The sequence below is a fragment of the Euleptes europaea genome, chromosome 17 (genome assembly GCF_029931775.1).
Source record: "Euleptes europaea isolate rEulEur1 chromosome 17, rEulEur1.hap1, whole genome shotgun sequence".
Taxonomy (NCBI): Eukaryota; Metazoa; Chordata; class Lepidosauria; order Squamata; family Sphaerodactylidae; genus Euleptes; species Euleptes europaea.
In genome coordinates, this window is record NC_079328.1 from 11,327,970 (window position 1) to 11,341,998 (window position 14,029).

Here is a 14,029-nt window from a genome sequence, read left to right on the forward strand (position 1 = left end):
GCGCTGACGAGGGCCGCCCGCCCCGCTCCGCCCCCTCGGGGCTGTAGCCGGCCCTCCGCGCCGCCCGGGCAGTCGCCGTCGGAGCGCACGGGGGGCTTGGACGCCAGAGGAGCCCCGGCAGAGAGGCAGGCAGGCAGGCAGGCGCTCCGGATCCCCGACGCCCCGCTTGGCGTCCCCGCTTGGAGCGTGCGGCGGCCAGCGCCGTCGGGCCATCCCCGCCGCGCCATGCAGGGCCTGTGGGCGTCCGCGGCCGTCCTGCTGGCGGCAGGTGAGAGCCGGGAGGGACGGCGGGCTGGAGGGCTGGGAGCCGAGCCGAGGGGAGGGGAGGGCGGCGCCTGGCCGGCAGGGAAGCAGCCCCGTCGGGCAGGGGCCGCGCCGCGCCCTGGCCGTCGGAAGCCGCCGGGGCCGGGAAGGGCTCCGCTCCCCCGCTCTCTCGCCGGGAGAGGCGCGCCAAGGGCCGCCGGAGCATCGCTCGGGACGACGCGGCTCCTTCGCCCGACGGCCAAATTTAACCCTTTTGATAGCCGATCCCGGGGACGGGCGAGGCGGAGGCGCGCCGGGCGGGCGGGTGGGTGGGTGGCTGGCCTGCCGGGGCCGATCCGGGGATCGTGGCCGCGCGCTGCGCTCCGGGAGCGAAAGAAAAGCGGCGAGCGGCGTGAGCGCTGCCTGACGCGCGTTTGGCGTTCAGACGTGCAAGCCGCGGGCCGGCGCTGGGTGGGCACGCCCGTCCCCGTGGAGTTGCAGCGCGCCGCGGATCGGCCAGGCGTGTGTCTTGTGCAGGCGGCAGGGGTGTGGGTACTTTGTACCTAGGTGTGTGTGTGTGTGTGAATGGAGCTTGTGTGTTGCCCTTGAGAACATGCGGGCGGGCTGGATTGGAGTGTGTGGACTTGTGTGGCATTTACACACCCACAGGGAGGGTTGTGGGTTTGGTGTGTGTATGTGTACCCCACCCCCCCGATCAGAGCATTGTGTGTTTTTGTTATAGGGTGGATCTATAAATACCCGTGCCTGATATATCCCTTGACAAGTTCTTTGATGACAGTTGCGTGGGAGAACTGCCTGGCGCACGGCAGCCGCGCCTGCATGTTCCGGGTCCATCCGTTTGTCCTTTTTCACACTTGCAGGTTGCTCGGTGTTGGTGGATGGCCAAGGCACTGGAGTGCTCCAAAATGAAGTTTACCAGAAAGAGGGCAGAGAAGGTCTGGCGATTTCCCAGCTCCTCCCAGCCCGGGAGGTCTTGGAGCGTGAAGGAGAGCGGGAGGCCAGCGTTCAGTCCTCCCAGGATAGCTTCAGCGAACTCCCTCGAGGTATGTCTGTGGGTGCCCTTGGGGCAGAGATCCATCTTTCTTCTCTATAGGAAGGGAGCAGACAGTTCACTGGGGTGGGACTAGGGCAGTAAGTCCCGGGCTCCCTCCAGATCTGGGAGGCTGCTCTTTCGTGTGCTGGGCTGGGAATCCTGACTATCGGCAGATCTCTTCCATGATGCTCTCTAGCTATAATCCAGTGGTGAAGTGTAGCCATGTAGAGTTGAGAGACAGCGCGGTGTAGTGGTTAAGAGCAGTGGTTTGGAGCGGTGGAGTCTCATCTGGAGAACCGGGTTTGATTCCCCACGCCTCCACATGAACGGCGGAGGCTAATCTGGTGAACTGGATTTGTTTCCCCACTCCTCCACATGAAGCCAGCTAGGTGACCTTGGGCTAGACACACTCTCTCAGCCTCACCTACCTCCCAGGGTGTCTGTTGTGGGGGGGAGGGAAGGAGATTGTAAGCTGGTTTGATTCTTCCTTAAGTGGTAGAGAAAGTTGGCATATAAAAACCAACTCTTCTTCTTGTGTCCATTGAGAGTGGCAACTTTGAGCTGCTGATGCGGGGTGGGGGGCGCTCTGGCTGTTCGCAGGCCCTGTAGTGGACTTATGCTACAAGAAAGCACCACTTGATATATTCACAATGATACCTGGAAAAGGACTTTTACTGATTTTAGACAATTTTGTGATTTTAAATGCTTTCAGTATATTATTTTATTGTCGTGGTTTGATTGTCAGCTGCCCTGAGCCCAGCCGAGGACAGGGCATAAAAATGGATTTTTTTATGCATACACACGCACACACATACAGTAGTTAGTGTACTAGTAGGTACAGTTTCAGATTAAGATCTAGGAGACCCAGGTTCGAATCCCCACTCTGCCATGGAAGCTTGCTGGGTGACCTCTGGCCCGTCGCACACTGTCGGCCTAACCAACTCACAGGGTTGTTGTGAGCATAAAATGGAGAACAGGAGACTGATGTAAGCTGCTTTGGGGGGAAAGGCAGGGTTTTAAAATAAACAAATTTAGGCTTTGTTTAACCTGACCTGTGATGATGCTCGCTGTAGCATGGTGGTACATTACCCATTTTACATGTTTACGGTCTCCAATCCAATCTCTGGTATTTCAAGGATTTTGGGACTAGGAAAACCCTGAATCCCTGGAGAACCTGTGCCAGTCACTGCAGGCAGTATTAGGCTAGAGGTCCTGGTACGAGGGACTTCATTTTGGGTCCGATTAATTGGAAGCTCCTCTTCACGAAGGGCAGGATTAAATCCCAGCAAATGCGGTTCAGAGAAACATAACTCTGTGCCTTGTGGACTAGCTGGAGACTAATTTTTGACCTCTTCATTGTGAGCAAATATCACCTGTTTTCTTCCTATTGAGCAAAGCGCTTAGGCATGTTTATGTAGGGACAAATGCAAGAAAACGCAAGTGATGTGATATGAGGTTACAAATGAGTACGGTAGTCCTTTGAATTTGGAATAAAAACGAGCAATGCTCAGTCTAAATCCTGGGAAATCAGTGGATCTGTGGTCAGAGGACAGTCTGAGCTGTTCTGTGCCTTTTCTCTTGTATGTGTACGAGGTTAGTAGGAATGAAACCTTGCAACGGGGTGGGGTGGGAGGGAGCGAAGGCTGGAATGTTCCCACCGAATGTCTTGCCGCCTTTGCTTTCCATCCCAGCGCGTTGGTGTCTCAGTAGTTCCTGGTTTCTATTTTCTGACCTTGCTTTTATCCGGGAGGGGCCTCCCCGCCCCTGCTTTGAGCCTGTTGCTCATTCTCGGCTACCCACGGAGAGTCCGGAGTGCTGTGTGCGCTCTCCAGTGAAATGCAACCGTTCACCTTCCGCCAGCCCCTGTCTTTAAATGGAGTTTTCCAAAATGATTGAGCTGCCGGGTCAGAAGAGTGCTTTGGGGGGTGGGGGAGAAATGTCATGAAGCTCCTGGAGCCCTTCTTTTCTGCCTGCTCCTGTTGATCTTGGAAAATAGGGGCCAGGTGGAGTAACCACCACCCCTTGGCAGCTTCTTTCTGTCCTGTTGGGAGACACTTCATACCTTGTGAGTCTGGATGTTTTGGGGGCCTCCTGCTCCCCAAGTATTCCAGTGTGGCTGGAGCTTCACGCTCTGCTTCTTAGTTTCTGCTTCCAAGAATCTGCAGACCCACACACTTCTGCATTTCCCTCACACCTCCACCCTCCATCCTTCCTCATGTCGAAAATATTTGCCGGCACTGGAGAGCCATGGCGACAGCCCTTTCAGGTGCACCAAAGCAAGAGAGACCTCGAGTGTGGACGTTTGGCATCACTTGGTGCGTCCCTAGCAAAGAGGAGACTTGCGGTTGAGAAGGGCTGGATGACGGCGCGCAAGCGGGACGCTTCAGGCGTTGGTCATCCTGTGCTGATCCCTCTGGGGTGCGTAGGCCTGGCCAAACGGAAGTATTAATTTTCCAGTCCGTAGGTGTGGGTTGGTTGGCGGAGGGGATCCACAGATGACTCACTCTGTCCCCCACCTACCTGGTGTGGCTCTTCTTTGCTGGGCTTAGTCACTGAGGCTGAAGTTATGCCATCTGTGGGTGTCTGGCTGGGTTACCGTTGCATCCTCCTTGCCTGTTTATGTCCTGAGTCTCCAGCATGTGTTGGTCCTGGACTGGATCCTGGTGCAACAGGTATTTGGTTCCACCGCGTGGGACAGACAAACTCGCTGTTGGCTGACAAGGATGCCCATATCAAGATCTGTCTTGCCTTCTGGAGTCCTGCTTTCCTTCCCTTTAATCTTGACTGTGTCCTGGCATCTCCCCCCCCCCCCAGGAGGGGCTGGGCTGCCTGCATAGCAAACCCCCTCTGCGACAGGAGTCAGTGACAGCCTCCCCCAACCATGTTTTGAAAAAGAGCTTTCGTTCCTGTACCACATCCGTGCACTTCCTGGTCTCATTGTTCTCCCTCTTCTTCCTTTGTCCGCTTACAGCTAATTCTCTGACTCCCTTCTGTTTTTTTCTCCTTGGTTTCCAACTTTCCCCTTGAACACCGATTCTCCATTTTGGGTGAGATATTTGGTAGGGTGAATGACATCACCATTCACATCCAGAGGAGCTGATGGGCAACTGTGCAGGGTGTGTGACTCAGCACCCTTTGGTGGCCCTTAACGGGCTAAGCGCTCGCTTTGGTCACCGTTCCCGTAGCTCATCTCCTGCAAGCCTTTTGTGGCCCTTTCTTTGTTTCTTTAGATTCAGCCTCTGCAGTTCAACCACTTCTGTCCTTCACAAGGTGTTTGCAGCCCCAGTTGCTGTATCAGTTTCATGCAAGGGGGGGAGTGCTTAATTGGGGGGGCACGATCCCGGGGCTGTCCATCTGGCTTCCACCTCCTTGTGCGTCCTGGAAGCTGTGATGCCTCCTTTTGCTATTGGATCCTGTCTGACGCTTGAGAAAAATCGCTTTGTTGGGCAGAATGGAGAATGAACTGTAGCCCTCCCCGCTCACGCACACACATTGACTTCTGGAGTGTTTCTTTATCCATTGGTCCAGTCTTTGCTTAGAAGAGTCAAGAAGATGATGAGACAAACAGGAGAGGCCCTGCAACAAAAGAGGGTCTGAGTTGCTTCTCTGGCTCTAGACTAGGGCCCCCGCTGTATTGTTATGGAGAATGCCTGGAAAAAGGAGATAAATTTCGATTTGCTCCCTGGGGGTGCTGAATTTTGGTGCAGAGCTGTTTGGGGAAGATGGACTGGGGAGCTGCGCTAGGAAAGAGCACAGTGGCCTTCTGAAAGGTACAGGTGAATATTAAATTGCCTTCTGGCTCTGTCTGTCTGACCCAGGAGTCCTGAATGGTGCCCGCAGACACCTCTTCTGGTGCCCGCCAAGTGTTTTTAGGAGGGGGGCTTCAGATTCCTGCTCTGCCATTCCCTTTGGCCAAGGCTCTGTTTCAACCAAAGTTCTCTGTCTATAAAGAGGCCAGATATTGACAGTCTCCCTGTTACGGAGATGTTGCAAAGGTGAATTAGTTTGCACGGTAAAAGTCCTAAGGGAATTCTTGAGAGGGTCAAAATAGTGGTCATCCACTGCACAGATTCTGTGCAGATCTCTCCTTTGTGAGGAGGAACAGTAGCCAAAAATGAAATCTACGTAGATGCTGCCATCTTCTGCAAAGCTGTAAAACGGGGTACAAAGACATCTTTTGTAATGCTGCTAAGATGCTGTATGAGGACGGCTTCAAACTGGAGTTGTAATTTAGTACTCTTTGATAAATGTACACCTCACCTTGCAGCCTTGTGCCAGGTTAGCTTGATGGCTGCTTCTCAGCTCCAAAGAGCACTTGGGAGGGGCACTTGGGAGTGTAAAAGTATGTTGGGTGGGGGAAGGTGCTTAATCTTTGCATTGCTTTCCTCTTGAAACTTCCTTCTCTGAGCCATTCTTAACACATGAACACAAGAAGCTGCCTTATACTGAATCAGACCCTTGGTCCATCAAAGTCAGTATTGTCTACTCAGACCAGCGGCAGCTGTTCAGGGTTTCAGGCAGAGGCCTTTCACATCACCTACTTGCTCAGTCCCTTTAACTGGAGATTCCGGGGACTGAACCTGGGACCTTCTGCATGCTGAGCAGAGGGTCTACCACTGAGCCATGGCCCCTTTTACCTCTGCAGGAATTTCAGGTCTGTGTTTCTTGCTCTGGAACCCTGTGGGGTGGAAAACTAACCCTGGTCAGGAACTTAACTGAGGGAGAAGCAGCTTGGTAGGAAGGAAACGTTTCAGGGGAGCCAGGGTTAAACACCCCTTTCCTACCGCTTGTCTGCACTGCAGATGGGCGCTCCTGAGGCTGAGTGGGAAAGGAGAAGCGGTCCAGGCTGCACTCCTGAGTCAGCTATCGATGGAACTGCATGATAATTCCTTTGCGGAGGACCCTTTCCCCCCCTGGGATTTTGCATAACTGGAAGCTCCTCAGAAGTCTAAAGAGATAAGAGGCGTGCACACTCCTAAGCGAGGCCTCTTACGGGTCCCACCTGGAGTTCTGCAACTTTCGTTCATGCGCGGCCAACTTTGTGTGCCCGTGGGGCTCAGAAAGCACAAACGGCAGCTCTGTTGTCTGCAAGATAATGGGCGAACCAAAGTTGAGCAAGTTCATAGCAGGGGCAGTTAGGAATATCTGTGGGGAGACCTCTGTTGTAGCCTATTCACTGGCTTCAGGTAGCCATCTGCTGTTGAAGCTGCCTGGGAGTAAAAGGCAAGGTCTACACAGCCAATGGGGTGTAATAGTTAAGAGTGGCAGACTGTAATCTGGAAGAAGAAGAAGAGTTGGTTTTTAAATGCTGACTTTCTCTACCACTTAAGGAAGAATCAAACCGGCTTACAATCACCTTCCCTTCCCCTCCCCACAACAGACACCCTGTGAGGTAGGTGAGGCTGAGAGAATGTGACTAGCCCAAGGTCACCCAGCTGGCTTCATGTGGAGGGGGAAACAAATCCAGTTCACCAGATTAGCATCCACCAATTATGTGGAAGAGTGGGGAATCGAACCTGGTTCTCCAGATCAAAGTCCATCTCTCCAAACCACCGTTCTTAACCACTACGCCACACCGGGTTCGATTCCCCACTCCTCCACATGAAGCCTGCTGGGTGACCTTGGGCCAGTCACTGTTCTCTCACAACTCTCTCAGCCCACGCAGAGGCAGCCAATGGCAAACCGCCTCTGAACATCTCTTGCCTTGAAAACCTTAGAGGGTCGCCATAAGTCAGCTATGACTTGATGTCACTTCCCACCACCATTACTTTGCAGCTTCGCTCACTGCCTGCTGCATAAGAGAGCCGACAGATATCCTGTTCCATGTGACAAACCTTACAAAGTGGGCGTGGGGGGCAGAGTGGGGCACTGAAGCTGAGGGCTGGGGGAAGTGGGTCGTCGCAGCTCAGGCAATCCCAGGGTAGAGCCACCAGCAGATGTGAGGATGTGAGCAGAGGCCCCTGCACGCTGACTTGCTTGAGCGCCTGGGTGCGTGTGGGTCACTTTTCATTTAGGATTTGGGTTGTTCATGCGCTGAACGCATGAAGCTGCTTTATCCTGAATCAGACCTTTGGCCACTCTCATCTCATTGGACGGGCTGCAGCTTTCCAGAGTTTCAGGCGGAGGTCTGTTGTATCACCTCCTACCTGCCCCTTTCTGATAAGTGGTGTTATAACCAGGGGCCGAGTTTATAATGGGTGGCTGTAATAATTCAATGCTGGTTAATTAGTATTCCAACTATCTAACGGCGATCTTATTGCTTTCCTCCTGTTCCCAGTTGCTTTCCTGTCCAACCCACAAGATCCTGTGACAGCAAATAAAGAAGGGAAGGAGAAGAAAAGGAAGAAGGGGAAAGGGAAGAAGAGAGACCCCTGCTTGCGAAGATACAAGGATTATTGTATCCATGGAGAATGCAAATACATCAAGACACTAAGAGCGCCCTCCTGCATGTAAGTTCGGATTTCTTTTTGCACATTTGTACTAGCACTACTAGTGCTTAACTTGATGTTCTGCAGAAGGGAGGGCTGAATGCCTGTTCACTAATACCTCTAAAAATAAAAATTGGGGTAGAAGTTCATCTTCACATCGAAGGGATGGAGTTCACAGTCCAAAGAAAACCAGAAAAAGACAAAAACCCACAAAACAATGGAACATTTCATGGGGGGAGTTGGAGCCTGGTTGTTTGATGTGTTTTGGGTTTCATAGAATCATGGAGTTGGAAGGGACCACCAGGGTCATCTAGTCCAACCCCCTCACAATGCTGGAAATTCACAACTACCTCCCCCCAACACCCCCAGTGACCCATACTTCATGCCCAGAAGATGGCCCTCTCTCTCATGATCTGCCTAAGGTAATAGAATCAGCACTGCTGACAGATGGCCATCTAGCCTCTGCTTAAAACCTCCAGGGAAGGAGCGCTTACCACCTCCAAGGAAGCCTATACCACTGAGGAACCACACTGTTAGAAAATTCTTCCTAATGTCTAGATGGAAACTCTTTTGATTTAATTTCAACCTGTTGGTTCTGGTTCGACCTTCTGGGGCAACAGAAAACATGTCGACACCCTCCTCTATATGACAGCCCTTCAAGTAATTGAAGATGGTTATCATATCCCCTCTCAGTCGTCTCCTCTCCAGGATAAACATATCCAGCTCCTTCAACCTTTCTGATAGGACTTGGTCTCCAGACCCCTCACCATCTTGGTTGCCCTCCTCTGGACACGTTCCAGCTTGTCTACATCTTTCTTAAATTGTGGTGCCCAAAACTGAACACAATACTCTAGGTTTCTCATAGTACATTGGAGTATCTCTCAGCCCTCCAAGTGAAATAACTGACATTATAAAAGCTTTTAAAACTTCAGAAAAAGAACTGGGAATTGTGGAAGGAGAAGAGCTGCCTTGCTTATGACTGGTAATATCAAGGGTGTTGTTCAATGGCTGCTTTTGACATTGGAGAGGCAGTATCGTGTAGGGGTTGGATGAGGATCGGGGAGAGCCTGGTTCAAGTCCCGTTATGAAGCTCATGGGATGACTCTGGGCCAGTCGCTCTCATCTGCCTCGCAGGGATGTTGTGAGGATAGAATGAAGGGGGAGAACCACGTGCAGGATTCTGAGCTTCTTCGAGAAAGGCTGGGCTAAAAAATACACTCAGTTGGGCAACTGCATCTTGGGTCGTGGTCTGTATCAGGTGGGCCTGCTAGACGGGGGAGACCGCTGAAGTTTCCTGGTGATGAGAGGTAGCACCTCGAGTGCCAGCAAAGTACAACGTCCCTGCCTTATTCCATTTGTTGAGGAGGATCTGAAACTCTTCCCTCGAGTAATGAATTCGAGCGGGAGAAAGGTCCTTGCTCTTCATGGTGTTTCCAAGCAAGTTGTGTGAGTCTTGTGCCCAGTTGGTCCTTGGTTCTCCTTTGCAAGCAAGGGGATACAGCCTTGAGCTCCTCACTTTTCCATTTCCCTTTTGTGAGCCACACTAGTGCCTCCTGGAGTTTGCGAGGGAAGGGGCATCCAGAGCATGCTTTGTGCTGGGCAGAGGTCTGCAGACTGTGAGAGCGTGTGTGTGAGAGAGAGAGAGACTGAGACCTCCCATGGCGAATGAGAAGGGGTAGCTTTTCCTATTGGGAGAGCAGAACACTCTCCTTCCTCTGCTTGTAGGCATATGCACTCGAGAGGAAGATCACTAGATAGCGTCTCCGAATTCATGGTTCTGGCATCAAGTGCCATTTGAATTTTGGCCATATCCATTCCCAGAGGATGGGGAAACATTGGATTGGGTATAGTCTGGAACATTAGCACAAAATCAAATGCGACTGAAGAAAGGACGGTGAAACGGGATATACCGGATTCCCTTCTCGATGGATGTATGGTTGCTGGCATCGTTTTTACTTACAACCTAATGACAGTGCCTGGGTTTTCTTGATGGACAATTACGAATATTGTTCGTACTTATGATCTGCCCACTTGGGTCTGGACACTGAACACAAGTGATGTTTCAGACCTATTAGTCCTCTGTTGGACAAAGCATATGGTGTTATTGTTACTTGTTGCATAGCTAAACAGCTGGCATAGTCATAGAGTTACATGGGTACTTTTCATATTTTTTGTGGGTTGTTTGTCATGACACTATGGTTGTCTTATTGTTGTGGTTGTATAGATATTATATTTGTTTAAATATACATGTTGAACTTTATAATGCTTTTGGCCATAGTGCTGCTGTTTGTTTGTGGAGTGAGGCTACTGGATGATGGCATTTTGTCTCCATGACCTCCGAGGGAGGTGTCTCTCGGCCTCTCTAACAAGCATCTGCATCAGTCTGTGCCCCGCCATTCCCAACCACAGTGGAGGCTTTTATTATCCTTGCCCTCTGGGACAATGCTGCTAGAATAGGTCCCTGTGCGTCGTGTCGGCTGGTTAGCTGAGGTCACCAGTGCTTAGATCTGGATGGCGGTGGGCATTTGGGGGCCGTGTCATCAGCCATCCTCCCTTTGGCTTCTGTGTAATCGGAGCATTGACGCTTGAGGATGACACAGATGTATGGAATGTGCTGCTTTCAACGGCGCTCTTTCGAAGCATGAGACACCCAAGCTAGATGTTTGGAGCGCACCTCTTTCCTGTCTGAGCAGTGGGTCTTGGAAGGCTGTTTACTTCGCGGCTCTGACTCACCTCTGGGGGAATTTGGCCCCCAGTGGTTATTCTTACCATGTGTGTAAGACTACCTGGGCATGTGAAGATGCAAGGGCTCAGAAGCATGTCTGCTCCAAGGAACGAGTGCAGAGAGTGTGAAAAGGAGGGAAACTATGAGTCACTTGTGGTAATTTCCCTTCTCTTTGAAAGTGAAGATACTAAGTAAAGATAAGCAGCAGCATGGGTGGATGGTGACTTTGGCCTGGTCATTTGTAGCTGCAAGAACAAACCTTTATACCTTGCTGGGTTCTGCGTTGTTTGTCTCTGTCGCTGTATAAAGCACCGTGCACACTAATAGTGACCAGTCGGAACACCACATCATTTCTCCTCTTGAGATTGCCTCTTCTAAGCTGGTTTGGTCTTGGCTCCTCAGGCTTGGCCTGAGCCAGGCCTAACTGCCTCTGAGAAAGAGTTGTGCGCAGTGAGTTAGAGACGCCTTAAAGGGGGCCGCCTTATGGTGTCACGGCAGGACAGTCCTTCCAGGCATAAAAGAGAGATGACAAACAGTAATCTTAACATGCAGGGAGGGCAGCAAGGCGGTCCTTCTATTCATTAAACTTAAGAGTTGAGGAGCCAGTGGTCCCCATTCAAAGGATTATGACTTGACTGTTACTGTTGGGGTTTAAGCCATGTGCTTTGTTCTCTTTCCGTGACTCCAGATGCCAGCAGGGGTACCATGGAGAGCGATGCCATGCCTTCAGTCTCCCGTTGGAGAACCCTTCCCGCAGCTATGACCATACAACTGTCTTGGCGGTCACGGCAGTGGTCCTGTCGTCCCTGTGCCTTATCATCATTGGCGTGTTGCTGATGCTCAGGTGAGAGACTTGGGGATGCTGAGAAGAGTGAGGAAAGTCCAGGTGCCAGGCTGTGTGCCCTATGCCGGCATTTGGGGGTACCTATGCCACGAGAGCCCCCCTTTTTTTTGGCCTGACATACGTTGTTTGCTTGCTTGCTTTCATACTTCGCGGCTCTGACTGTGGGTCCCATGGTGCCTGCCAACACCTTTTCTGGTGCCCACCAAGTGTTGTTAGGAAGTGGGTGGGGCCAGGTAGGGCTTTTGACTATTGGAGATTTGATTGGCTGTGAAAAATTTTTTAATGTTGCTTTGGCAGCAGCTGCCACCATAGCAAAAAGATCTGTGCTGTGTTCCTGAGGTTAAGCTGTGGTAATCCTTTTATGGCTGGCTCCGCCTCCTACAGCAGCCATTTTCTGACAGCAATTTTGTGGCTAAGCCCACCATGCTGTGTCCGAATTCCACATGTGCCCACAGGCTCAAAAAGGTTGGGGACCCCTGTAGTAACGCTTCTGCACGGTTGAGCCCCAGGACCAGAGAAGGTTGTCCAGGAAGTGAGGGATGGAGTCCGGTTTCAGATCGCTTGCGATCTGAAACTGGACTCCGTTCCTCACTTCCTGGACAAGGAACCAGAGCTTGTGCTCTGCGTGGATGCTCTCCAAGGAAGAGGCACAAGGCAAAGTTCCTAATTTTCAGGATCTGGATGGGAACAGTACACCTGTCATCCACTGGCAGCGGACAGTTTTGCCCTGTTGCACATAGGGTTGAAATTGACCCATATCTTGATTCTTCTTTTTTTCGTCTTTCCAGGTGTCACAAGCAAGGAGTTTATGATGTAGAAAACGAAGAGAAGGTTAAGCTGGGCATCACTGCCAACCACTGATGCGCCCTGGGACCGCGAGGTAACCCCTCCAAATATGTGGCCAAGGGTGGGTGTGTGCTGTGTGGCAAGAAGGCACGACCGTGGCATTTGTCCTGGCCCTCCTCGAAGGGAAAGGACTGATCCCATGGCAGCCGAACAGAATAGGGGAAATGTCTGGGTCTTATTTATTTCCTTTATTTATAGCCTGCCTTTCCCGCAGAGGCTCAAGGTGGATTACACAGTGCAAAACCGTGCAATCAAATAGCATGGGGCATCCAACAAACAGCGCGAGTAGGACTAGGATCCCCCAGTTTTGCACATAGGGAACTAGGGACTCTTCAGCCATTGCAGGTTGCAGCCAGAAGATCAAAGTTAGGAAGATTGACCGAGAGTGCTATTTATGAGTGATCTCTGTTCCTTGGTCACATTCAAATTTTACATAGTTACCACTCCCCCGCCCTTCCTTCTGACCTGCTGTTTATAGTTTATTTTCTGTCATAACCTTGGAGATAATGTCTGGCTAGTGAGGACCCTTGACACGTATCTGAACCAGTCCATAAAAACTCTGTGCTGGAATAAAAGTGTCACCAGACTCCCCCCCCCTTTTTTTTACAGCGACAGACTGACTTGTCTCTCCCCCCTCCCATCCTGAATTATGACTGTTGAGTAGATTGACTGCCTTGTTTTGACCCTGGTTATCTTTGTGTCGCATTTTAGGATGCGGGAGCGGCTCTGCCTTCACAACCCAGCGGATAAAACTTTTTCTAGGACACATTTCAAAGTCAAAGGGGAGTTTGCATGAACAGAAGAGCGCGCTCTCTTCCAAGGGGGGGATTGCTGCTTTGAAGAAAGGATGCTCCCTTTCTGAGTTGGAAGAACTGGCCAAGGAGAGAAAGGGAGAGAGAGAGAGAGACATTTCTCTGCCATGGGCTTGTCCCTTCAATGTGAAGCCACGGCATAAAGAGAAGAGTTGGGCCCTCGCCCTGACGACGTCGGAAAGTAGTCTTCGCAAACAAACAGTGAACTGGTAAACTGGATTCCTTCAGACACCCCGCTGAGGATTTAACTGTGAAAGACTGCTGACGAAATCTAACTTCGGAACTTGATGAAAGAGGGAAAACTATTTAACAAGATATTTCATTTTAAATTATATATTTATTTTAGATACAATTGTACATATTATTTATTTAGGGCTTGATCCTGTGGTTCCTGCAATTTGGGAGGATAGACAGGAGGATTTTGCAGTGTGATACTCTAATAAATAACTCTTTGTTATACATACGGTTACTTGGAACGTTAATTTACGGAAGTATGATTTTAAAATAGAAGAAAAGAGACACCATTTGTGATACCGAATTCTGACCTGTATAAATATTTTTTACTTCCTTTATAGTCCTCACAGACACTCAAGAGTTCTGCTTAAATCACTTTTGATTTTTGGGGGGCTTTTTGCATTAATAATCATGGCTTTCTCGCTGTAATATTCCAAATACTTCCTCCCAGAGTAGTTTGACTAAGGCGTGGGCCTAGTCCTGCCTTTCTGCTATTGGACACAATTTCTGTCCAAAATGGATGTCTGCATTCATAGAAGACTGCATTCAGATGTCTCACAAATGCTATTCTAGACTAAGAGCACATACTTCCGGGATAGGGAGAAAGAATTGTCATCTATAGTGACTTTAGGCCTAGTTCTTACCATGATAGTGGACGTGTTTGGGTGTACAAACCAGCAATTGGCGGAGATCACATTAGTGTGTTCCTCCATATCAAAAATTCCCTCCACACAGAAAACTAGTATATCAGGGAGAAGCGGTCTAATGGGACCACTTCCCTGGCATGCTTGTTTTCTAGGTTAAGGTAGGAACATACTTTTTGTGGGGTTATAAACACCTTCA

At 50.6% G+C, this 14,029-nt stretch overlaps 1 protein-coding gene across 1 annotated transcript; it reads left to right on the forward strand.

Annotated features, from left to right (window-relative positions):
- Positions 1-225: 225 nt before the first annotated feature.
- HBEGF (heparin binding EGF like growth factor) lies at positions 226-12,940 on the forward strand. Its single transcript, XM_056862849.1, has 6 exons — positions 226-268; positions 1,125-1,307; positions 7,575-7,746; positions 11,139-11,294; positions 12,083-12,174; positions 12,852-12,940. Exons 1-5 carry the CDS (start codon positions 226-228, stop codon positions 12,153-12,155), a joined length of 627 nt encoding a protein of 208 aa, XP_056718827.1. The 3' UTR covers positions 12,156-12,174; positions 12,852-12,940.
- The last annotated feature ends 1,089 nt before the right edge of the window (positions 12,941-14,029 follow it).

Bases quoted from the DNA above. Each gene is read 5' to 3' on its own strand.
- HBEGF (XM_056862849.1), top strand. From the start codon at position 226: ATGCAGGGCCTGTGGGCGTCCGCGGCCGTCCTGCTGGCGGCAG. The intron at 1,308-7,574 runs GTATGTCTGTGG...TCCTGTTCCCAG, and splicing joins CTTCAGCGAACTCCCTCGAG to TTGCTTTCCTGTCCAACCCA. The intron at 7,747-11,138 runs GTAAGTTCGGAT...CCGTGACTCCAG, and splicing joins CTAAGAGCGCCCTCCTGCAT to ATGCCAGCAGGGGTACCATG.